General features: G+C 40.2%; 2 protein-coding genes across 17 annotated transcripts in view; both read right to left on the bottom strand.

The window, feature by feature from the left end:
- Positions 1-2,467, bottom strand: part of ktn1 (kinectin 1) — a 29,613-nt gene extending 27,146 nt beyond the window's left edge. For 7 of the 15 annotated variants that reach the window (XM_083543594.1, XM_083543603.1, XM_083543595.1 and 4 more), the window contains exon 1: positions 2,072-2,401. The gene's annotated coding sequence lies outside the window, so the exon portion shown is untranslated. Of the gene's footprint in view, positions 1-2,071 lie in introns of all 15 variants that reach the window. The other 8 variants (XM_083543601.1, XM_083543606.1, XM_083543605.1 and 5 more) reach the window with 5 other exon arrangements.
- Positions 2,468-7,712: 5,245 nt separating this feature from the next.
- msh4 (mutS homolog 4) lies at positions 7,713-23,578 on the bottom strand. 2 transcript variants are annotated; one of them, XM_083543654.1, is made up of 21 exons: positions 23,262-23,578; positions 20,598-20,750; positions 19,125-19,288; positions 18,399-18,509; positions 18,081-18,196; positions 16,433-16,606; positions 16,220-16,349; positions 16,089-16,131; positions 15,904-15,971; positions 15,450-15,524; positions 13,664-13,728; positions 13,308-13,477; positions 13,083-13,219; positions 12,857-12,960; positions 10,851-10,975; positions 10,531-10,731; positions 9,477-9,595; positions 9,270-9,398; positions 8,988-9,162; positions 8,718-8,806; positions 7,713-8,141 (listed from the first exon to the last, which is right to left on the bottom strand). In XM_083543654.1, exons 1-21 carry the CDS (start codon positions 23,497-23,499, stop codon positions 7,953-7,955), a joined length of 2,775 nt encoding a protein of 924 aa, XP_083399780.1. In that variant the 5' UTR covers positions 23,500-23,578; the 3' UTR covers positions 7,713-7,952. The 2 variants fall into 2 exon arrangements, with proteins under 2 accessions (XP_083399780.1, XP_083399781.1); XM_083543655.1 differs by lacking the exon at positions 8,718-8,806 and having other exon boundaries at positions 8,015-8,141.
- Positions 23,579-23,886: the final 308 nt, after the last annotated feature.

Genomic DNA, 23,886 nt, shown 5'->3' with positions numbered 1-23,886 from the left:
AATACAGAGCCTACACAAATATATTACCCTGACTAACCTACTCGACTGACATTTCAGTCTTGCACATTGTATGATTTTTATTCATTCAAGCACCAAATAGAGCAGCACACTGCCTCAGTCCACAGTGATCTCCCACAGGCATAGGTGTGGCACTTTCTGCTCTGAACTCTGAATCCTGGCACACGGTCTAAGTAGTGTGAAACACTGAGTGGCTGCTCGAGCTCTGGACCGCCATTCACCTGGTTGAATCCTTATTTACATGTGACGCTTCAGAGAGCAGGATGCACACTCACGGCAAGGGAGTCCTGCGGCAGGGAAATGAAGCCAGGAAAACACTGTTCTCAGACTACTACTCTTTAGAATTACAGAATTTGGTATGGCATGCCTGATCTGGCAAAACATATAAACACCTACAACAACACAGATGGAGAACTGGAGGTGTTCCATTTCACTCCATTACTATAGGAACCGCTGTATTTGATTTTTAACCTGAAATTAAATACTGTATGAAGGCAAAAAAATCCTACTGCTGGCAAAAAGAACACAGGACCCCAAATTTGGGGTCAAGTTGGCATCATATTTAGACGTGCTGGTGTTTATGAGCTTTTCCCATATCGATGAATGGGTATCAAAACGTCTGCCTTGTGAGAATAAATAACTATTTTATAACCTATTAAGAAGGGGTTTGCTAAGATGAGTGGAATCAGTATATGAGAAGATGATAGAATCAAGATTGAGCTGAAACACACCGAAGCTTGAGCTGGTTACATTTTTAATGTACTACTATCAGAGTGTGCAAAGTTGCAGACCATGTAAAACTTCTCTAAAGGCAAACAAAGAACAGGAACATAGACTTGTGGCAGTTCTTAGCTCCACTCACACACACACACACACACACACACACACACACACACACACACGTTTCCTTTTGATCGAGTTTACGTACACAGGAAGAGGGTATGAGGTAATATATTCCTCATGGTCAGGCCTTAACACAATGCAACACAAACACAAATGATATTCAGTTGAACTGGACAGACATGGCCATGACGTTGACTCCAGAGACTTTTCCAAGTATGTAGACTGGGAGAAGTGCACAACATGCAGACACTATTAAAAGACACCAATCACCCAGTTAGTGAGTTGGTTATTTATAACAGAAAACCTGACACGCATATAGAACCATGGTGAGATCCAGGAAGTCAAATGCACGGGGTCACTGTGTTTCAAAATAACGCAATACAGAATTTAAATAAATAAATAAATAAATAAAACACACACCCACACTACAGATTTATTTATTTTAGTCAAGATCACTAGATGTGAAAAATAAATAAGTTTGAGGTGTTCTGATCTACGACAAACCAGATGGATGAAGAATCGGATTTTCAGACGACCTGCTTATTGCACGAAGTGAAATGACAAATAGCGTCAGAAGAAGGCTGATCACGTGACTGATTTACATTAGAGCAAATCACAGACGCGTCCACACACACACGAATCTAGTGTCACGATCAACGCTGCTGTAATCTCATAATCACCTCCCCAAGGCTTAAGAAAAGGGGGCCAGTGATGCCGCTTCCTCATTTAGTCCTTTCCTAAGCGAGGTAAAGAGTGCATCAGACTGCATTTGACACGCACGCGCAGAACACGCACACCTACAAGCAAAGCATGGTTAGAGATTTGTCCATCTCGGTGGCCCAATGGCGCGTGATAACGATAATGAAAGTGAGCTCGCGCCTGTGAGGACAGTGCACGTCTCTAGACTTAACGTGACAGTTTGGTTTCGGCTTCAGATCTTACAACGCCGATACACACTTTGTCCACGGTGTAAAGCCCGATTTAAAGCCAACAGGGTCCTAAAGTGAGTTGTGATGATCAGCGTGTCGCTGCTCATTGTGACACAGCAGATAAGGAAAGCGTATCAGATGCAGGCGCAGGCCCCGCGTGCAGCTCGATCACGGGAGCTAACTGAGCTCCTGGCCCGGGGGAGAAATCCCTCCAATCTGCCCAACGCCACCACACCCGCTGGTACTAATACACTGCTGTGACAATGCGAAGACATACAAACCTGCTGTGGTGTCTCTGACAGAGCTTTTAACGGCTGGAATGAACTGGTGTTCCTGGTTGTAGAGCCCGATTGAGAGCAGCTCCGAGCCGGCAGTTAGCAGCAATTCTGCTCTGTGTCGAGGCGCGGGGGTGGGGGCGGGTCACCTGCCCTGCTGCGCACAATACCACGGCGGACGCGAACGCCCGTATTCCGACAAACCGCACCTCCCAACCCTGGATTGGCTGTAGTAGTAACAAGTCATGCGATTGGACAATGTAATACGGGGAAAAAAAATCACTGATCAATCATACCACAAAAGAGCTGTTCGTTCCCACCAATCCTGAAGCAAAGGGCGGGGCTTGTCGTGGTAGACGTGGGAAAGGAGAAACGATGCTGTACGCTTTAAAAGGGCGCAGCTAATCACGTTGAAGGCGGAGACACGAGGAGATCTCGCGATAAGTGCTGGCAGGTTTTTCAACACTACAGCAGTATGAATGAATGAATGTATGTATGTATGTATATGTGTGTGTGTGTATGTATATATATATATATATATATATATATATATATATATATATATATATATATATATATATATATATACATACAGTACAGACCAAAAGTTTAGACACACCTTCTCATTCAAAGAGTTCACTTTATTTTCATGACTATGAAAATTGTAGAGTCACACTGAAGGCATCAAGGGCTATTTGACCAAGAAGGAGAGTGATGGGGTGCTGCGACAGATGACCTGTATGGCAAGCCAAAAGGGTCAGAATTACGCCTTAGATTAAACGCGTTTACATTCAAAACGCCGTTAAATATGGCGTTTTAAACAGTATTGGCGCCGTAAAATACGCCATTGTGATCACAAACGCCATAAAAAAACGCGCGAAAAATAGGTAAATTGCGCCGTATTTGACGGCGTTTAGTATACGTTCATTGTGTCATGTGACGGCGTAAAAAACGGCGTTTTGGTTGCACAGATCGCGCGTCTTTTACGGCGTTTTTCTTATAGTATAATGAGTCACCACCCATTGATTTCCACAGCCAGTAATATTGAACTGTTCTCATCCAATCAATGATGAACAGAAGCAGACCGGACCAATTCAGCACAGATCATTTGTGATAATCGTAGGACAATTCGTAGGAGTTCTTAGCCATTCAATAAGCAGAAAAATCCAGTTTGCTTGAAAATGAACAGAAGAAACTTAATTTTACACTGCAAGCGAACATTAAATCGGGTAAAAGTAAGGAACAAGATTTTTGCAGCGTCAAAAAGTGACAATTCCTGCTGCCAGTTGGTGGCGCTATAACCGACATTCTTAAATCAGTTTTCTTCTCTTAACATAATCCTAAGGTTTCATGTACTTTACATAATGTACACAGGCTGCTGATTTTGATGCATTTCTGAGTATGTTAAGACCCCAAAAGTGCCCAAACTGTGGAAGGGGGGAAAATCCCCTTTTTAGCATAGAAACTTTAAAAGTGAGTTGTCTAGGTGCTCTCACTCTGCACCTTCTCTGACGGATCGGTCCACCACCACTTGAATTACGGAATACCTCAAACCTTTATAAAATAAATAAATAAATAAATAAATAAATACAATTGCAATCAGAAATATTCAACCCCCTCACCTCAATAGACAATACAATGATGTTGATGCAAGATAATGAAAGAAAATGAAGAAAAGAACCCGCGTGAAATAACAAACAATATTTATTGCTGCATATTTGAGTTATTTTGACAACAGAAGTTGACTTAACATTAAAGTTTAAATAAAAATTGTAAGTCTTGTAACACATGAGCATGTGCAGTATTATTCAACCCCCAGCTTCAGTACCTTGTGGAGCGCCCTTTAGTTTTTATAACTTCTATCAAGCGTTTTCGATAAGTGCTGACAAGCTTCTTACGCCTCTCGATTGGAAGATTTGCCCATTCTTCACGTGCAAAAGCCTCTAACTCAGTGATGTTTGACGGCTTCCGTGCTGCAACTGCCTTCTTCAAATCCCACCTATGATTTTTAATTGGATTTAAATCTGGTGACTGAGAAAGCCACTCCAGGACACTCCAGCATCTTTTCCCCAACCAAGCTTTGGTTGATTTGGAGGTGTGCTTGGGATCATTGTCTTGCCGGAAGATCCAATGATCACCAAGGTTTAACTTGTCAACAGAAGGCATCACGTTCTTCTTCAAAATGACCTGCTATTTCTGGGAATCCATGATGCCAGGTACACAATAAAGATTGGCAGTTCCTGCCGCAGAAAAACAGCCCAACATCATTATTGACCCACCTGCGTGCTTGAACGTGGGGATGGTATTCTTCTGGTCATAAGCCTGACCTTTTGCATGCCAGACATACTGCTGGTCCATATGTCAAAAAAGTTCCAGTTTGGTTTCATCAGTCCATAGAACTGTCTCCCAGAACTCTGTAGTTTTATCCAAATTCCCCCTGGCATATTCTAGTCGACTCCTGATGTTCCTTGAGGTCAAGAGTGGAGTGCGGCCATGAAGTCCTTGATTATTCAGTGCACGTTTAATAGTTGCCACTGAAGCACTTGTACCAGCCTTCATCATGTCATCCTGTAGCTGTCTTGCAGTCACACAATGGTTTTTCTTAGCTGTCCTGACTAAGTTGCTAAGGGCCCTTGATGAAATTGTGAGCTTTCTTCCACGGCCAGGCAGGTTTGCAGCTGTTCCCAATGGTGTCTGTTGGAATGTTAAATCTTTTGGAAATCTTCTTATACCCAAGGCCCTTCAGATGTGATGAAATAAATCTCTCTTGAAATTATCTGATTTTAATGAGAAAACATTACCAAGTCATGTTTTCATATTTAAAGTCTCCCTGTACATTCTTACAATGCAAAGTAAATGCAAATGTCCTAATCATGTAATTGGTTACATATTTATTAGGTCAGGAACTTCCCAGCTTATTGAGGACTTGAGTTTATCTTTATTACAGTAGTTGACATATCAGATCCGACACCTCAACCTATGTATTAAACATAACAAAGTGGTCATTCTGGTGTCTGAATAAAGATTACTCCAAGCTAGATGGTGCAGGTAAACCTTGAATTTCAATACAATATAATAATATAGTCATAGGCTTGTATTGTAATAAAAATTTTATAACCGAAAAGATTTACGCTGCTAAAATCTTGTTCCTTACTTTTACCCGATTTAATGTTCGCTTGTAGTGTAAAATTAAGTTTCTTCTGTTCATTTTCAAGCAAACTGGATTTTTCTGCTTATTGAATGGCAAAGAACTCCTACGGATTGGATTATCACAAATGATCTGTGCTGAATTGGTCCGGTCTGCTTCTGTTCATCATTGATTGGATGAGAACAGGTCAATATTACTGGCTGTGGAAATCAATTAATTTTCTCATTATACCATAAGAAAAACGCCGTAAAAGACGCGCGATCTGTGCAACCAAAACGCCGTTTTTTACGCCGTCACATGACACAATGAACGTATACTAAACGCCGTCAAATACTGCGCAATTTACCTATTTTTCGCGCGCTTTTTACGGCGTTTGTGATCACAACGGCGTATTTTACGGCGCCAATACTGTTTAAAACGCCGTATTCAACGGCGTTTTGAATGTAAACGCGTTTAATCTAAGGCGTAATTCTGACCCTTTTGGCTTGCCATAGACCTGGCCTCCACAGTCACCGGACCTGAACCCAATCGAGATGGTTTAGGGGTGAGCTGGACCGCAGAGTGAAGGCAAAGGGGCCAACATGTGCCAAGCATCTCTCGGGGAACTCCTTCAAGACTGTTGGAAGACCATTTCAGGTGACTACCTCTTGAAGCTCATCAAGAGAATGCCAAGAGTGTGCAAAGCAGTAATCAAAGCAAAAGGTGGCTACTTTGAAGAACCTACAATATGACGTTTTTCAGTTGTTTCACACTTTTTTGTTATGTATATAATTCCATATATAATTCCACATGTGTTAATTCATAGTTTTGATGCCTTCAGTGTGAATCTACAATTTTCATAGTCATAAACTTATTTTAAGAAGAAAGAGGATCATAGGGTGACGTATAGGAGATGCAACCTGAAGGAGATTGGAGACTGTAAGGTGTTGGCAGGATGGTCTGTAGGATGGTTTTGGAGGTGAAGAAGAAGAGGAGGAGAGTGAGGCCTGAAAGAAGAATAAGATGGTGGAAACTGAAGGAGGAAGACTGTAGTGTGAGATTCAGGGAAGAGGTCAGACTGGTGAAGAGGTGCTGGATGATTGGGCAACTACTGCAGAAGTGATAAGGGAGGCAGCTAGAAAGGTACTTGGTGTGACATCTGGAAATAGAAAGGAAGACAAAGAGACGTGGTGGTGGAATGAGGAAGTGGCGTAAAGCATAAGAAGAAAGAGGTTGGCGGTTAGTTAGAAAGAGGTTAATAAAATAATCTTGTAGACCCCCCCCAAGTCTATATTTTACTTGTCATGGTGGGTCCCTAATGCTTTATGAAGGGGTCCCAGATGCCCCCCAGCCACACGAAGAAGTTATAGAAGCCAGGCTGAGAGAAGAGGTGACCATCTGTGAGCAACAGTATGGTTTCATGCAGAGGAAGAGCACCACAGACGCATTAATTGCTTTGAGAATGTTGATGGAGAAGTATAGAGAAGGACAGAATGAGTTGCATTGTGTGTTTGTGGATTTAGAGAAAGCGTACGACAGAGTGCAAAGAGAGAAGTTGTGGTATTGTATGAGGAAGTCAGGTGTGTCAGAAAAGTATGTGAGGGTGGTGCAGGACATGTATGAGAACAGTGTGACAGCAGTGAAGTGTGCAGTAGGAACATCAGACTGGTTCAAGGTGGAGGTTGGACTGCATCAAGGATCGGCTCTAAACCCTTTCCTGTTTGTAGTGGTGATGGACAGATTGACAGACGAGGTCAGACAGGAGTCTCTATGGAATTTGATGTATGCGGATGATACTGTTTAGTGTAGCACCAGGGTTCCGGAGGAACGTTGTCTCGTTTATACTGTGTACTGTGTACCACTGTGTATCGTAGAAATGACAATAAAAGCCTCTTGACTTGACTTCACTTGATATTGTTATTTGTGGTGAGAGTAGGGAGCAGGTTGAGAAGAGCCTGGAGAGGTGGAGGTACGCGCTGGAGAGAAGGGGAATTAAAGTCAGTAGAAGTAAGACAGAGTACATGTGTGTAAATAAGAGGGAGGGCAGTGGAGTGGTGCAGTTGCAGGTAGAAGAGGTGGAGAAGGTGGAGGAGTTCAGGTACCTGGGGTCAACAGTGCAAAGTAATGGAGAGTGTGTTAGAGAAGTGAAGAAAAGAGTGCAGGCAGGGTGGAGTGGGTGGAGAAGAGTGATAGCAGGAGTGATTTGTGATAGAAGGATATCTGCAAGAGTGAAAGGTCAAGTCAAGTTTATTTGTATAGCGCTTTTCACAACAGGCATTGTCTCAAAGCAGCTTTACACAAATCAACAGTTAAGGTGAATGGTGTGAATTTGTCCCTGATGAGCAAGATGAGATTGAGATGGTTTGCACATGTGCAGAGGAGCCACTGTGTCCCTGTTCAAATATTTAAAAACAATGTGTGTGTGTGTGTGTGTGTGTGTGTGTGTGTGTGTGTGTGTGTGTGTATATATGGTGGATGGCTTAGTAAAGAAAATAGTAATATATCTTATTTAGGTAATTCTTTAATAGGAAAGCCAAACATATGTTTCCTGCTCAACATGCTGTAGAGTATAAACCAACAAAGCAGTTTTAATTGTCTTTGTGCATCAGAGAACAAAATCAGAACAATATCTGGGCAATCTGCTCAAACAGGTTCCCTTTAAAACAACTAAGTCAGTCACCAGTTGTAATACTGGATTTACACAATGTGGCAAAGATCTTAAAATCCAGTTTATTTCTGTTAGTTTAGGTGAAGTGGGCATCACTCTTCTGTGTCCATGGACCCTAATCTGTCCTTTAACTCCGCTTCATAGTTTCTCTTTAGGCCTTTTAGGTAAAGACGGAGACTGTCTGGATCCAGCCTGGAGTTTCGGGCTGTCTGTAACAATCTTGTGGCCAGACGAAACACTATCCCTTGTCGCAGAGTGGTTGGGTCACTATGATGCTTAGCCTTCAAGACAAAGGAGTGCAGTTATTTGAAATAGTCCAATTTTATGATTGCATCATAATTAAACAAGTGTTTCACAAGAAATTTGTTTAAATCCTCTAAGGTTCATGTGATCATTTTACAAATAAAAAGACTAACTAATGTACACCTCAACTTGACTGAATTTAAATCATGTCATTTGCACAGATTACTATATTTATTGATGTGGATTATTTATATGAGTCGAAATTGCTTATTTCTATTACATTAACATTACATCAACATTTAACAGAGTTTTTTCAGTTTCTGTCTTTCCTTTTATCCTTCAAGTTAAAAATAATGTTCAGTTCTATTTTATAGCCCTTACCCTACATGTTTATTTCATGGTATTTCATGCTATTCGTGTACTTTTTTGGGGGGTCACTAAATGCAAATTAGCTGAACATGATTTGCACTTGATGCATGATCAGAAAATCTGTTTTACTTAAGCTTCTGTAGTTCAGTTTTCCTTAGACAAACATTCACATACATTATTAAAAGATTGCTAAACATGGCAAATGTAAGCACACACCCTGTGACATTAAACTACATCCTCCTCACCCATAACTTTTGGTTAACTTTGGCTGATATAGACTTAGCCTCCTGGATGATGGATAGTGGAAATGATGTGTTCTCTGCTGCTCTTATGCCTTAAACAATAAAATAAGTCAGGGAGGTAAAAAGGGTAAAAACATATTAAAACATTGTCCAATCAGTGGTTAATTATTGCCATTTTATATTTAACAAACTGTACACTGAAACACTTCAATCCTAATTTATCAAGTAGTTGTCAGATGTCATGAGACCTGCCCTTTGTTTGATTAAGATTACCGTAGTTGCTTTCCTCAGAAAAGCCTTGAGTCAGCAGGTAGGTGTAGACCACACTCTCTGTGCTGTTCTCAGTCCCACGCATGTGCTGGACCTGCATGTGTTGATTCTCGACGTTAGGGTAAAGAGTCTCCAACTGACACAGCTCCAGGAAGTGGGTGGCAAACAGAGTGAAGGCCTGCAAGACACCAGAAATAACATTCTGGCTGAAGCTGCTTGTTCTTTAGTGGTTTTTAGACTGTTCACAACATGAAAAACAATATTATCACTACCATTTCACTATACCTTCAGATTAATGAGGAACTCGCAAACTGAATGACAAATTCCGATGCCCTCCTCGGCACTAGTGCCACGTCCCAGCTCATCAATAATTATCAGTGACCTGTTACTCGCATTGTGTATTATGTAGGAGACCTGGTATTGCAATAAAACACTATTTTAGGTATTGTATATGCATTACAATTCTGCTGCACATGCTCACTTCATATTAACCTCCTTCATCTCAACCATAAATGTTGAGGAGTTGGTCTCAAAATCATCATCTACTCCTATCCGTGTGAATATCTGATCAGCAACACGGAACGAGGCAAATTCGGCAGGCACATATGATCCTAAGGCAAAAAAAAATAGGAAAACACAGATACTTGTAAACTGAACAAATTAGAATTTGAAACATATATAATGTACATAGTCATTCTTTAAATTATTGCTACAGTGTGTTTCATTTGTGCACAAAGACCAATATTTCTCATACTGACAAAACAAATGAAACCTGTTTATTCCAAAAAGGTTAATTATAGTCTTAAGAGCAGGTATTGAATTCCAGCACTATTGATCTTCAGTAACTGCTTTCTGCTGGTTAAAGCTATGGGGATCCAAAAACTAGAAACATTGGGCATAATGTGAGAATTCATACGGAATGAAATGTCTTTTTCATTGTGCCATGTTCTCACACACTCACAAACAAATTTACACCTGGGGACATGATTAGTGAAATCAATTCTTTTACCTGCATGTTTTTGGATAGTGGCAGGAAATCAGAGCACCAAAAAGAAAGAGTGAGGACATTTGCATAGGAGACATGAAGTGGTAATTCCTGCACTAGTTTAAACCTTTTTTTTCCCCACAAGTTAATTGTTATATTCTTAATAATTCATCGTTTTTTTTATATAGACATGACTTTTACAGAGGAAAATGTAAATGGTGGCCGGGGTGTATAACAATGCCAGATATCTTTAAAGAATTTACCACATTTGCAGATGAGTTACCATTAATAATTAATATATGGCTCCAGTATCAGACCACATAAGAAACCACTTTGGAAAAAGCAATTTCCACCTAGTCCTCAGATCCTTACTGTTAGATGTTTTTTATGTTGTTGAAAAAAAATTAAGTCTTTGTTAATAACATTTGTACTATTAATGCATTGGGCTGTAAATTCAAATAATGTTCAAACGAGTGAAAGGGCTATATTCTTTGTCATATTTTTAGTACAAAAATCAACATAACCGAATACTGACTAATTCAATATTGCAAGTCTATGTACCTATCTGAGCCATGATTTGGCTGAGGGCCACCTGTTTGAGGTAAGTGGACTTGCCACTCATGTTTGGGCCTGTGATTATAACAAAGTTGCTTCCCTCTGTGATATGGCTGTTGTTGGGGATGGGCTGCTGGCCAGCAATGCGTTCCAGAATCGGATGGCGTCCTTGTCTTATTGCCAGTGTATCTGTGAATTCAGGGCGCACTGGGGCACAAACACAGAGTGAAATATATAACTGTGTAAAATACTTAAATGTTAGCAGCTATAAGACATTAAACACTGTAATATGTTAAGATATGTCTGTACCTGGAGTCTAATCTTACCGTAATCTGAAATAGTGCAAACATTGGCAAGAGACAGCAGCATATCCAGCATGGACACGGCATCAGACAGCTTATACAAGCAGTGAATATGTTTATACACCTCGCTGAGTAACCTGCATACCACGCTGTGGAGATGCAGCAGATGACTACATTTATCAAATGATCTGTATTTTCATAATGTGATTAAACAGAATGCCAACAAATGCTTCAATGTGAATTACACAAAACATTTTTCAATAAGTAGGGCTGCAACAACTAATCGGTAAAATCGATAATCATAGATAATGAGATTCGTTGTCAACAAATGCCGTTATCGAATAGTTGGGCTGCTCAAGTTACGGGTTAGCGTGACGGAAAGATAACACAACCGCTTATGAAATGGCAGAGTGTACAGGGTCAACCCGCAACAGGAACAATTGTGCGTCCCAAATCATCCAAGGCACTTTATATTAAACGAAACAAAGAAGACTGCAACCTGCAAGGTATTGCAAAGCACAGTTTGTGTGGCATTGATGTACCACAGTGATGCACAAGCACAGGAAAAGAAAAGACAGTGGTGTCACGGGTGAAGGGCGAGACATCAGCACGGTGAGCAAAAACTGTAAATGGTTTAGTTTAATGAAGTGCTACTGTGTAAACTGTTTGTAACTTCTGGACAGTCGCACTGGATCTGTTCTGTCGTGACTCGTGAGCATCAGGTTGCGCAATCAGCTCACTCGCAACATAGTGATGGATTCAATTAAAATGGTGCGAACAAACATTAAATCTAAAAGCAGCAAATAACAGCAGCAGTAAACGATTACATTTTTAGTCACTGTTGTGGTTTTGCGTGAATGCTTATGCATGTGTACACTAATGTATATTTTTTTCTTTCTTTAATTAGGCCTGTTAGCTCGCTGCGTTTCTCTGTTCTATTCGCTTTGTATAGCATTTGTCTACTACAACAATTATTTTATTGTATTTATTATACAACATTAAATCTAATATTCTAGATGCTTCTATATTCACAACTGAACAAAATGCCTGTGTTTTTAAACAAAAAATTTAAAAAACAATGTTGTATTTATTTTATATTGAATTTGTAAGCATGGTTGTCAACTTGCCACCTGCAATTATAATTAAAAACTCAAACGAATTTTGATTTACACAAATTGCCTCACGTTGCATACTCGAATGCTGTTTTTTTTTAAATTATTCTCTAAATCTCATCTCACTGTTCTTCTGATTTTTTATATACTTATATTTATCAACAAATCTGTAAAAGCATTAGCACCTTAGTGTTCACATGTTTTAACATCAGGAGTGAACACACTCTTCTTGAAGTCTTAAACTATACCAAGACACCTGGTGGTGAGAGGAGGCTTCGCTCTAACATTCTGGAGCCTCTGCTGGATGTCGACACCATTAACACACGACTGGACGCCATCCAGGTCCAATATCCACACCAAGTAGTCATAGAATAAGAAGTGGCTGTTTGTAGCTATTTATTCACCCAGCATTGTGTTGATCTGTTTATAGGAGCTGCTGCAGGGTGAGGAAATCTTTGGTCTCAAGAGTGGTGAGGTGCTTTTTTCTTTGCAGAAATCCCAAAGGACAAATCCCCCATGCACTCCTCAACAAGCAGCCACGATAAGCTTTAAAATGTCCCCATTAAAGAAAGTTAAAATCAATATGTGGCTTTTACATTTTCTAAAGTGCACATTTATATATAAATACCAGGAATTAGGCTTTTATATAGTTATAATGAGCAAAACATCTGATTAAAAAAGAATGTTTTTTTTTAATCTGATTAATCGAAAACAACAATAATAATAATTATCATCCGATTAATCGATTATCAAAATAATCATTAGTTGCAGCCCTAAAAAAAAAAAGAAAATGTATAAAGCATTTAAATAATATTTATATGTAATTAAAGATATCTAAAGTGTGCTAATTAGTCAACTCAGATGAAACCAGTACTGTTAATGCAATGTCTAAAATATGTATAAGTGTTGAATGCTCACATGTAAGACATGTGAAATATCTCCTTCAAAGCTTCATCACAGCGATCATTCATCTTCATCAGGTCCAATGTAGTAAAGCTGTAGTTGTTTTTTTGTCTAGTTACCTGCAGGGAATAAAATGTTACATTTGTCCACTGAAAATGTTTGAATATGTTAAGAAGCAATAAATAAAATGAATGTGTATAATTAAATACAGCACTGATTTGTTTAGGTGATCAGGCCTCACTTTGATAAACTCTCCTGGGAGTTGTCCATCAGGCAGACCAAAACCTTCCAGCCTCATCTGGATGAAAAAACCTCGAGCAGTGTTAAAACTAGTGCGCAGTGGAAGGCCATACTTCTCTCCGAGCTGATCTACTAAACCTGTAGAGTACAATGTAGATAATATAAAAAAAACACCACTGTCTTTAATGCATAACGGTCATTAAGATATGAAATATGAGCCGCTCACCTGCTACATCATCCACTACTTCAGTGTAGGCTCGACGTGCAATGTCTAGCAATTCGTTGACATTGGGGCGTACAGCGTAGCACTTTTGTGTGCGCATATTCAGACTGCCCTTCATATAGCTGGTGTCATTGTTGATCACTGTTTTGATTTGGTCCAGAATGCTGTTAAACCTACCAAAACAAATGAAAGGCTAAAGCAAAGGTTCTTTTATATACTTTACTCTTAAATGTTGCACCAATGTTGTGTCTGTGTAAAGGTTTTTTCAGACTAAATCATCAAATATAGGCTTCATGTGCTTCAAATCAAATCTACACAAATACAACAGGCCTTATAAGGCTGCACGAAGTGTTTATTACCTGCTATCATCTAGTGAAGTGTAATAAGCTTTCAGTAAGGCTGTCTTAGCGTCCTTCAACACCATCTGTCAAAGACTGAAAAATGCTGACTGACCATACCATACAAATAATGCACACTATACAGTATATATATATACACAGTGAGGAAAATAAGTATTTGATCATGGAGGGGTCTGAAATTGTCATCGTAGGTGCATATCCACTGTGAGAGACATAATCAAAAAAAAATAAATCCCGAAATCACAATATATGATTTTTAAGCTATTTATTTGTATGATACAGCTGCAAATAAGTATTTGAACACCTGAGAAAGTCAATGTTAATATTTGGTACAGTAGCCTTTGTTTGCAATTACAGAGGTCAAACGTTTCCTGTAGTTTTTCACCAGGTTTGCACACACTGCAGGAGGGATTTTGGCCCACTCCTCCACACAGATCTTCTCTAGATCAGTCAGGTTTCTGGCCTGTCGCTGAGAAACACGTAGTTTGAGCTCCCTCCAAAGATTCTTTATTGGGTTTAGGTCTGGAGACTGGCTAGGCCACGCCAGAACCTTGATATGCTTCTTACAGAGCCACTCCTTGTTTATCCTGGCTGTGTGCTTTGAGTCATTGTCATGTTGGAAGACCCAGCCTCGACCCATCTTCAATGCTCTAACTGAGGGAAGGAGGTTTTTCCCCAAAATCTCGCAATACATGGCCCCGGTCATCCTCTCCTTAATACAGTGCAGTCGCCCTGTCCCATGTGCAGAAAAACACCCCCAAAGCATGATGCTACCACCCCCATGCTTCACAGTAGGGATGGTGTTCTTGGGAAGTTACTCATCATTCTTCTTCCTCCAAACACGTTTAGTGGAATTCTGACCCTAAAATTCTATTTTGGTCTCATCTGACCACATGACTTTCTCCCATGACTCCTCTGGATCATCCAAATGGTCATTGGCAAACTTAAGACGTGCCTGGACATGTGCTGGTTTAAGCAGGGAAACCTTCCGTGCCATGCATGATTTCAAACCATGACGTCTTAGTGTATTACCAACAGTAACCTTGGAAACGGTGGTCCCAGCTCTTTTCAGGTCATTGACCAGCTCCTCCCGTGTAGTTCTGGGCTGATTTCTCACCTTCCTTAGGACCATTGAGACCCCACGAGGTGAGATCTTGCATGGAGCCCCAGTCCGAGGGAGATTGACAGTCATGTTTAGCTTCTTCCATTTTCTAATGATTGCTCCAACAGTGGACCTTTTTTCACCAAGCTGCTTGGCAATTTCCCCGTAGCCCTTTCCAGCCTTGTGGAGGTGTACAATTTTGTCTCTAGTGTCTTTGGACAGCTCTTTGGTCTTGGCCATGTTAGTAGTTGGATTCTTACTGATTGTATGGGGTGGACAGGTGTCTTTATGCAGCTAACGACCTCAAACAGGTGCATCTAATTTAGGATAATAAATGTAGTGGAGGTGGACATTTTAAAGGCAGACTAACAGGTCTTTGAGGGTCAGAATTCTAGCTGATAGACAGGTGTTCAAATACTTATTTGCAGCTGTATCATACAAATAAATAGTTTAAAAATCATATATTGTGATTTCTGGATTTTGTTTTTTAGATTATGTCTCTCACAGTGGACATGCACCTACGATGACAATTTCAGACCCCTCCATGATTTCTAAGTGGGAGAACTTGCAAAATAGCAGGGTGTTCAAATACTTATTTTCCTCACTGTATATATATATATATATATATATATATATATATATTTCCATCTCTGTAATCGCATGTCTGTATACACCTGTTCTGACCTTGAGTGGTTCAATCAATTCTAGCGTGTGTTTCAGCTGAATGACGTGCATTATCTTGGCCTCGGCCACTTCAACCTGCATTGTAGAGAAGAAGAGAATTGTAGCGCATTTCTTTTTTTCTTTTCTATACATAAATGACGTATCTAAATAGAAATCTCACACTCTACATTACGATCGTATGCATTCTTAAACTTATTTTTTGGTAACAGACAAATGGCATCATTCTAAAATGTCAGACAATATGTCCTAAAAATCATCTATTAATGGTCAACTAGCCAATTTATATAATTTGTGAGGGTGTTCCATTTCCATCGAAGGACAGGTAGAGAGGGACTGTAACAGATGGGTTACAGTGAGAACTTTCATACCTGCTACATGATCCTATATGGTATATAATTATTACAATTTCTTTACATTCTCTACCCAGTTTGACCCATGCATAAATCTACTGTACCGTCTCTTGCTTAGGGAGCTGCACAAGAGCAGAGAGCAGCTGATCTACATCCAAGAATTGTGTGATTGCTGTAAATAGAAAAGCAATGCTCATTACACTCGCTCAACTTCTGCTTCTGAGGACCGTTACAATGAATAAAAGATGAGCATCGGTGAACACAACGTGAAAAATAAAAGGAACCTCACCACTCTTGAGACCGAAGAAGATTTCTTCACCCTGCAGCAGCTCCTATAAACAGATCAACACAATGCTGGGTGAATAAATAGCTACAAACAGCCACTTCTTATTCTATGACTACTTGGTGTGGATATTGGACCTGGATGGCGTCCAGTCGTGTGTTAATGGTGTCGACATCCAGCAGAGGCTCCAGAATGTTAGAGCGAAGCCTCCTCTCACCACCAGGTGTCTTGGTATAGTTTAAGACTTCAAGAAGAGTGTGTTCACTCCTGATGTTAAAACATGTGAAATGAACAGTGTGGTAAGATGTAGAGAATCGGTATAAATAATAGAAGGGAGAATGCTTTCTAACCTGTGGTCCCTGTTGTTAATCACTAGCTCCAAGTTCCTGGCTGATACTGCATCAATCATAGCAGTCTGCTCACTGCCAGTGAAGTTAACTTTTAGAGATTTAGGAGCATAGACTGAGTTCTGAATGAACTCAAAGTACTTAAGGAGCGCAGCTGCGGCCGCCAGACAGTAGTACCTGCACAGAGCCAATGTTATAATTCAAATTTACATCAAACTATTCTTGTGCATTATTGACTCTAGATTACATGAAAGTTTTAGTCTACTCTGAAACATATTTATTGACTGAAATGCTGACACCAAAATATTTACAATGTGCTTCAGATTCAAATTTTGTGATTCAGATTTTTTATTTTTGTCAAATAAACTGTGGCAGCGCACGTTTGTGAACTGAGGGCGGAGCCAGAGGAAGTGAGTGGTCAGTGTCAAACACCTGTGCGTAATTTCCTCTGTACCATGGTTTCAGGTCATAGGCTCAGGGAAAAGAAAACAGGAGGCCTTTATTTTTGCCACAAACAAGGTAACTTAATTTTTTTTCTTCCCTCTCTCTCTCTCTCTCTCTCTCTCTCTCTCTCTCTCTCTCTCTCTCTCAGCACTTGTTCCTTCACCTTGCATCCTCTCTGCTGCTCATTGAAACAAAATACATTAATTATTGGAAATTATGCATAGGTGCTTCATCCTTACCACTCACTTCCCCAGGCTTCGCCTGAATAAAAAAAAAAAAAAAAAAAAACGCTAGGCCATGCTCTGACTGCCACAGTAACAGATACATTAAACCAGTGCCGCAACTAACGATTATTTCGATAAACAGTTAATTGGACAATTATTATTATTCCATTAATTGATTAATTACAGTGGTGCCATTTTAAAGCTTAGTGGCTGCTTGTTGAGTGCATTGGGGATTTCTCCTTTGAACAAATTCACTCATGCTGGGTTGTTTCTTTCTGTAAAAAAAAAAAAAAGAGCATTTCGAGCGGATTGCGAGCGGATTGCGCAACGTGATGCTCGCGAGTCACGACAGAACAGATTCAGTGCGACTGTTCAGAAGTTACAAACAGTTTACACAAAACCATACCATTTTCACATGATGAGTTTTTGCTCACCGTGCTGATGTTTCGCCTTCACCCGTCACACCAGCGTGTTTTCTTTTCCTGCTGCCGGCTGACCCTGTTCTCTCCACCATTTCGCGCCATTTCTCTCAGCCAGGCGACTGTATTATCTTACCGTCACGCTAACCAGTAACTTGAGCAGCCCAAATTTATCCATAACTTAATGATTAAACATTAGACTCAAAACTCCAGAACACAATGCGACTACTGATGATGATGATGGCCATATAAGCCATAAAAATAACAAAAAGTATGAAACTACAAAACTATGTTGGGAAACAAACATTTACCCAAAGTGTACAAATGTAAAGGTAAGAGATCTGAACAGACTAAAGCGCTGCTGCACCATTTTCTTTATTAGACACGGCATAAAATTCCACTATTGCCACTATCAGGTAACATTGTGATTTAGGAAGTAAACTAATAACCAAAATGAAAATTTGACCCATGCTGTTCATTCAAGGACTAGTTGTGCAAAGGGCATAAATCTAAAAACTATTTTTTCTGATATTAAAATGATCACAAAATGAATATAGTACATACTTAGTTTGTACATCCATAAGAACAGTGTTGAACTCGGGTGCACAGAGCTGCTGGATGTACTCCAGTCCTTTCTTTTCATTAAAGTACTTCCTCTGAATGGCCGTGAAGCCTACAGACTGTAAGTGGCAGAATACAATATATAAATCATAATGATACCAAATCAATTAATCGGAAATGGTCGTTAGTGTTCATATTTCATTGTCAATTTGTGTATCTTCAATAAACATTGACATAAACAATGCTGAATTGTACCTCGTACATGCAACATCTGAACAGTTTTCGATTGTAAAAGCCTGCACAGTAATTATAAACGAGTACCGGAAAGTTCTCCGTGATGATATTGAACAGCTTGGTTCCGTGGCCTTTCTCACTTGCAGTGTCTGGCATCAGAATCTCAAGAGGCATCAAGATATGCAGTTTGGTAATTACCTGCAAAGAGTTTTCAACATGTGAATCTACAGCGTCACGTACAGGTTCAGTGTTTAAATAAAGCTAATAATAAATCTGCAATTGTTTACTAAATATGGGCAAACCAAATAAGTCAAGGATTTGTGTAAATAAATGATTAGCTACTCTATGGAGTATGGAGTAGTCTTTTTGGTCAAATAATAATTTTTTAACAATCCGTTTAACAAAGCCTTGACCTCCCTATTTTTTTATATGATGTATAATAGAGAATGTAACATTTGAACATTTTATTATGTCAGTATCATATATATGTGTAACATAAAGTGACCAAAAACCAATGGAATATTCCTTGACTGGAAATTCTCTGCTTGCCTTGGCAGTCCCTTGCCAACACTAGGGTGGTGAGATGCATCTTGACACAAATCAAACGGGTTTATACTCGACATTTGACTTTGCGTACAAACAAAATCTCTCATTGATTTTCTAATTGTAATTTCTCTTCACCCTATTTGTCATTTCGACATCTAGCCCTAAGGTGAAATATATGCAAAAATCAATGACCTAAAAATAAATGATGAAACCTGGAGAGTCATTTGCGTCAAAAAAGAAGAGAAACAGCCCTAACTGAAGTTTCACCTTGGCATAAGTCCCAGTATCTGCAAACTGTGAGAGTACCAACTCAGGGGACTTTGTGTTGATGCTGGCCATGCCAATTTCTCCTCTGGCTAAACCCCGGCCTTCCACCACAGCCACAATCACAGATGCAGCATGAGACACAGATGCAGACGAGGACGATGTCACTGGATTTAAAAGAACATTGTATGTCAATACATGATGCACGCTGCTCAAAAAGCCAAGCTTTTATTACCTTCACCGAGTGCTGTTTGTGAGCAAGGTGATCCTGACCTACCAAAACTAGACGAACAACCATTTACACAAAACAGGATCAAGGTTCATTTTCATGCATCACCTATTCAGAGATGTGGTCATAGCCAAGAAAAACCTGTGCCATCTCTTTTGTCGCTTTTTCCACACAAACCAAACAACACAATACTTTGTTTATGTTGTATATCACAGCTCACAGAGGCAAAACAACCACAGTCTATTGTATTCCCTTTTTTTTCTCCAAAAAAGCTAAAAATGTATACACTGAACACTTTACTGGAACAACTGTATACCTAATCATTTATATATTTTTCTAACCAAATAAAAAATCTCACTCCTGTCAGCTAAGAAAAGAAATTAATCTGTAACTGCAGTGGTCACCAAATCTGAGGGAAAATGTAGCCTGGCCTGATGAATCTTGATTTCTGCTGAGCCATACAGATTATAAGGTCAGCATTTGGCACCGACACCATGAATCCACAGACCCGAAGTGCCTTATGTTAACAGTTCAGGCTGGTGGAGGTGGTGTAATGGTGTGAGGAATATTTTCTTGCCACACGTTTGGCCTGTAAATACCAATCAATACTAATTCATCTTTCACACTATAAAAGTGGTCTACTCAGTTCACATTTTAAACTGTGCAGGCGTGTTTTCCTCCACTAAGAAACCGCTCTTAAAATCAGACAAATCTAAGTGTGTCTTCTGAACTAAGAACAGGTGATTCTAAATATATTTACACAAACGTTTATTCATATGTAAATTCACCTTGTCAGGGTAAATATGAATCTCATCTCTGTGGAAAAATAAATTGAAAATGCATGCTGGCTCAGATACAAATTTACAAATGAGTGCGGTCTACTCTCACGTTGTTTGAGGGGTGGGAAGAAACCAGTGAACCCAGAGAAACCCTACACTGACACAAAGAGGACATGCAAAGCTCTGTGACAGAACTCTGGAGCAGTAAGGCAGGGAAGCTTGCCTGCTTTGTCTTTACAACACTATGATATCTCTAACTGTAGGTGTGCTTTATTCATACACGTCAAATTGTCATATGTAGACTAGATCCTGCTGTGTTTCTTTCTCATCAAAACTGCACCCTCGTAACAAAACAAACAGCGAGACATTTTTTCGACTACTTCCATCTGTACCATTCAAATAATCAAACAGTATGACAAGTCTGTTTCAAATCTGGTTTCATTTCTACAGCTTTTTTTGTTCACTCACTGTTGAGCTCCCTCTGTGCAGCTGGTCCCAGCAGGGTGCGTGAAGCTGAGCCTGGTGTCTTCCTGAGGCAAGGAGTGCTCGAGCTCCTGCACAACGAGCTGTAGAGCCCACCACCGGTCCATGACGAGCTGGACGAGTTCACCCTGTTCACACCTGAACACACAAGCAAATACGGAAAAGTTAAAGCAATGGGCTCTGTGCCAAGCCTCATATGTTACATATAGATTCTGCTTGCTCAGCACAGCTGTGTGGACACATAGCGTGGCACAGATGTCGCAACTCTGAGAGGTTTTTTTTAATTCCAGAGCATGCAGATTTAGTAAGTCACATCTATCTCATGTTGATTTAAGGCAATTTTTTAGTGTTGAAGGCCAAAATCCTATTTAGGAGCAATCAGAACAACCATGAAGCCTAAAGAATAACATTTTATAGAGATATTTCTCTACTAGTTAGCGTCCATGTCCCTGTTTTTTGGAACCATTTCGTAAGATTCAGGGAACATTCCATTCTGGTTATCAAATCAGAGCTATTTCAGAATCATAGCTCACTTTAAACCATTTATTATGGTTATGTAACAAATAATGAGGATGCTTGGCAAAGTAAACCCCTTAGGTACTTTTTTAAACTAAAAACCTGTCCCTGTAACTTTCTCATACTGGAGTTGTCTAAAGGTTATTTAAAACTGTATATATACAGTACAGACCAAAAGTTTGGACACACCTTCTCATTCAAAGAGTTCTCTTTATTTTCATGACTATGAAAATTGTAGAGTCACACTGAAGGCATCAAGGGCTATTTGACCAAGAAGGAGAGTGATGGGGTGCTGCGCCAGATGACCTGGCCTCCACAGTCACCGGACCTGAACCCAATCGAGATGGTTTAGGGGTGAGCTGGACCGCAGAGTGAAGGCAAAAGGGCCAACAAGTGCCAAGCATCTCTCGGGGAACTCCTTCAAGACTGTTGAAAGACCATTTCAGGTGACTACCTCTTGAAGCTCATCAAGAGAATGCCAAGAGTGTGCAAAGCAGTAATCAAAGCAAAAGGTGGCTACTTTGAAGAACCTACAATATGACATTTTACAGTTGTTTCACACTTTTTTGTTATGTATATAATTCCATATATAATTCCACATGTGTTAATTCATAGTTTTGATGCCTTCAGTGTGAATCTACAATTTTCATAGTCATGAAAATAAAGAAAATTCTTCGAATGAGAAAAAACTTTTGGTCTGTACTGTATATATATATATATATATATATATATATATATATATATATATATATATATATATATATATGTATATAAAAAAATTGTAAATAGGTTTGTGTATGAACATTATTTCAGCTCAGTTTAGTAGCATGGCTGTATAGGGATGGTTCCTTCGTATAGATTTCTCGATAGGTTTAAATTATGCAAAGGTTTCCAGAAGTACCTTTTTCTTCTTCTTCTTTCGGCTTCTCCCATTAGGGGTCGCCACAGCGGCTCATCCGTCTCCATACCCCCTGTCCTCTACATCTGCCTCTTTCAACCCAACTACCTGCATGTCTTCCCTCACCACATCCATAAACCTCCTCCTTGGCCTTCCTCTTTTCCTCCTTCCTGGTGGCTCCATTCTCAGCATTCTCCTACCGATATACCCCATGTTCCTCCTCTGCACATGTCCAAACCATCTCAATCTCGCCTCCCTCACACTGTCTCCAAAACGTCCTACATGTCCCTCTAATAAACTCATTTCTAATCCTGTCCATCGTTGTCACTCCCAACGAAAATCTCAACATCTTCAGCTCTGCTACCTCCAGCTCCACCTCCTGTCTTTTACTTAATGCCACTGTCACTAATCCATACATCATCACAGGTCTCACTACAGTCCTATAAACTTTCCCTTTCATTCTTGTAGATACTCTTCTATCACAAATCACTCCTGTCACTCTTCTCCACCCACTCCACCCTGCCTGCACACTTTTCTTCACTTCTCTAACACTCTCTCCATTACTTTGCACTGTTGACCCTCAGGTACCAGTCTGTCGTTACTACTGCACATTTCACTGCTGTCACACTGTTCTCATACATGTCCTGCACCACCCTCACATACTTCTCTGACACACCTGACTTCCTCATAAAGTACCACAACTCCTCTCTCTGCACTCTGTCGTACGCTTTCTCTAAATCCACAAACACACACTGCAACTCCTTCTGACCTTCTCTATACTTCTCCATCAACATTCTCAAAGCAATTAATGCGTCTGTGGTGCTCTTCCTCTGCATGAAACTATACTGTTGCTCACAGATGGTCACCTCTTCTCTCAGCCAGGATTCATAACTTCATGGTGTGACTGATAATCTTTATTCCCCTGTAGTTACTGCAGATCTGCACATCTCCCTTATTCTTAAAGATCAGTACCAGCACAACTTACCTGCTGAGTTATAATTTCCTCTGACTCATTATAAGGAAAGGACACACACACACACACACACACACACACACACACACACACACACACACACACACACACACACACACTTCATACTTGGAATACAATTAAAAATTACTTGAAAACCAAGCTGGAACCTAAAACAAACATTCCCAGAACGTTCCCGTAGGCGGTTATTGTGTGGTAACGTTAGCTGTGTAAGATAAAGCTGGTTTATACTGAGGGCCGCTACCTGCTGGAGCCGGAGTTGTCTGGACACCAGCTACAGTGGCGGAGGTTGATCCAGGACCGGAGCAGGAGGTAGCGCTTTGTGGTGTGTGTGAGCGGGACAGGGGACACCGGTACATTGCTCCATCCTCCTGCCGCCTGCACAGAGCTGCACTGAAGCTGCGCTCACTCCCGGATGAACTGATAGCGCCGGTTTCTGAACTGTATCCGGCCGTAACCTCCTCAGTGCTGCTACGGAGCATTTAGACATCCGGATCGGTCCGGTAATGTGAACAGACAGCGGGGAGTGAAGTATCCGGTCTCATTCAAGTGATCGTGAGGTGTTCGGTTTAGCGCCAAAGTTCCGCGCCACCTAGCGGCCTATTTATCTTTCTCACACACACACACACACACACACACACACACAAAACCTCATTTTTCACTCCGATAAGTATTTCACACATACAAACCCACCTTTTAACAACAAAAATTTACCTTTAACACACAAAATAATTACACATTTAATACGCACACGCATACATTTTACACATACAAACTTGGGTTTCGTGCACACAAACCTATTTCCACACAATTTATTATTTCACACACTTTTTTTTTTTTTTTTTACACATTCACTTACTGTTTACACG

The sequence above is a fragment of the Silurus aristotelis genome, assembly GCF_946808225.1.
Source record: "Silurus aristotelis genome assembly, chromosome: 6".
Classification (NCBI taxonomy): domain Eukaryota; kingdom Metazoa; phylum Chordata; class Actinopteri; order Siluriformes; family Siluridae; genus Silurus; species Silurus aristotelis.
The sequence above is the reverse complement of the archived record's forward strand: the minus strand, read 5'-3'. Positions and strand labels throughout refer to the sequence as shown.

What these genes read in the sequence shown, in the direction of transcription:
- msh4 (XM_083543654.1), bottom strand. Translation starts at nt 23,499, where the DNA reads ATGCTCCGTAGCAGCACTGAGGAGGTTACGGCCGGATACAGTTCAGAA. An exon ending in TTGCACTATTTCAGATTACG is followed by an intron (nt 10,732 to 10,850) that starts GTAAGATTAGAC and finishes TTTGTGCCCCAG; the next exon opens with TGCGCCCTGAATTCACAGAT. An exon ending in CCAAATCATGGCTCAGATAG is followed by an intron (nt 9,596 to 10,530) that starts GTACATAGACTT and finishes TTTTTGCCTTAG; the next exon opens with GATCATATGTGCCTGCCGAA.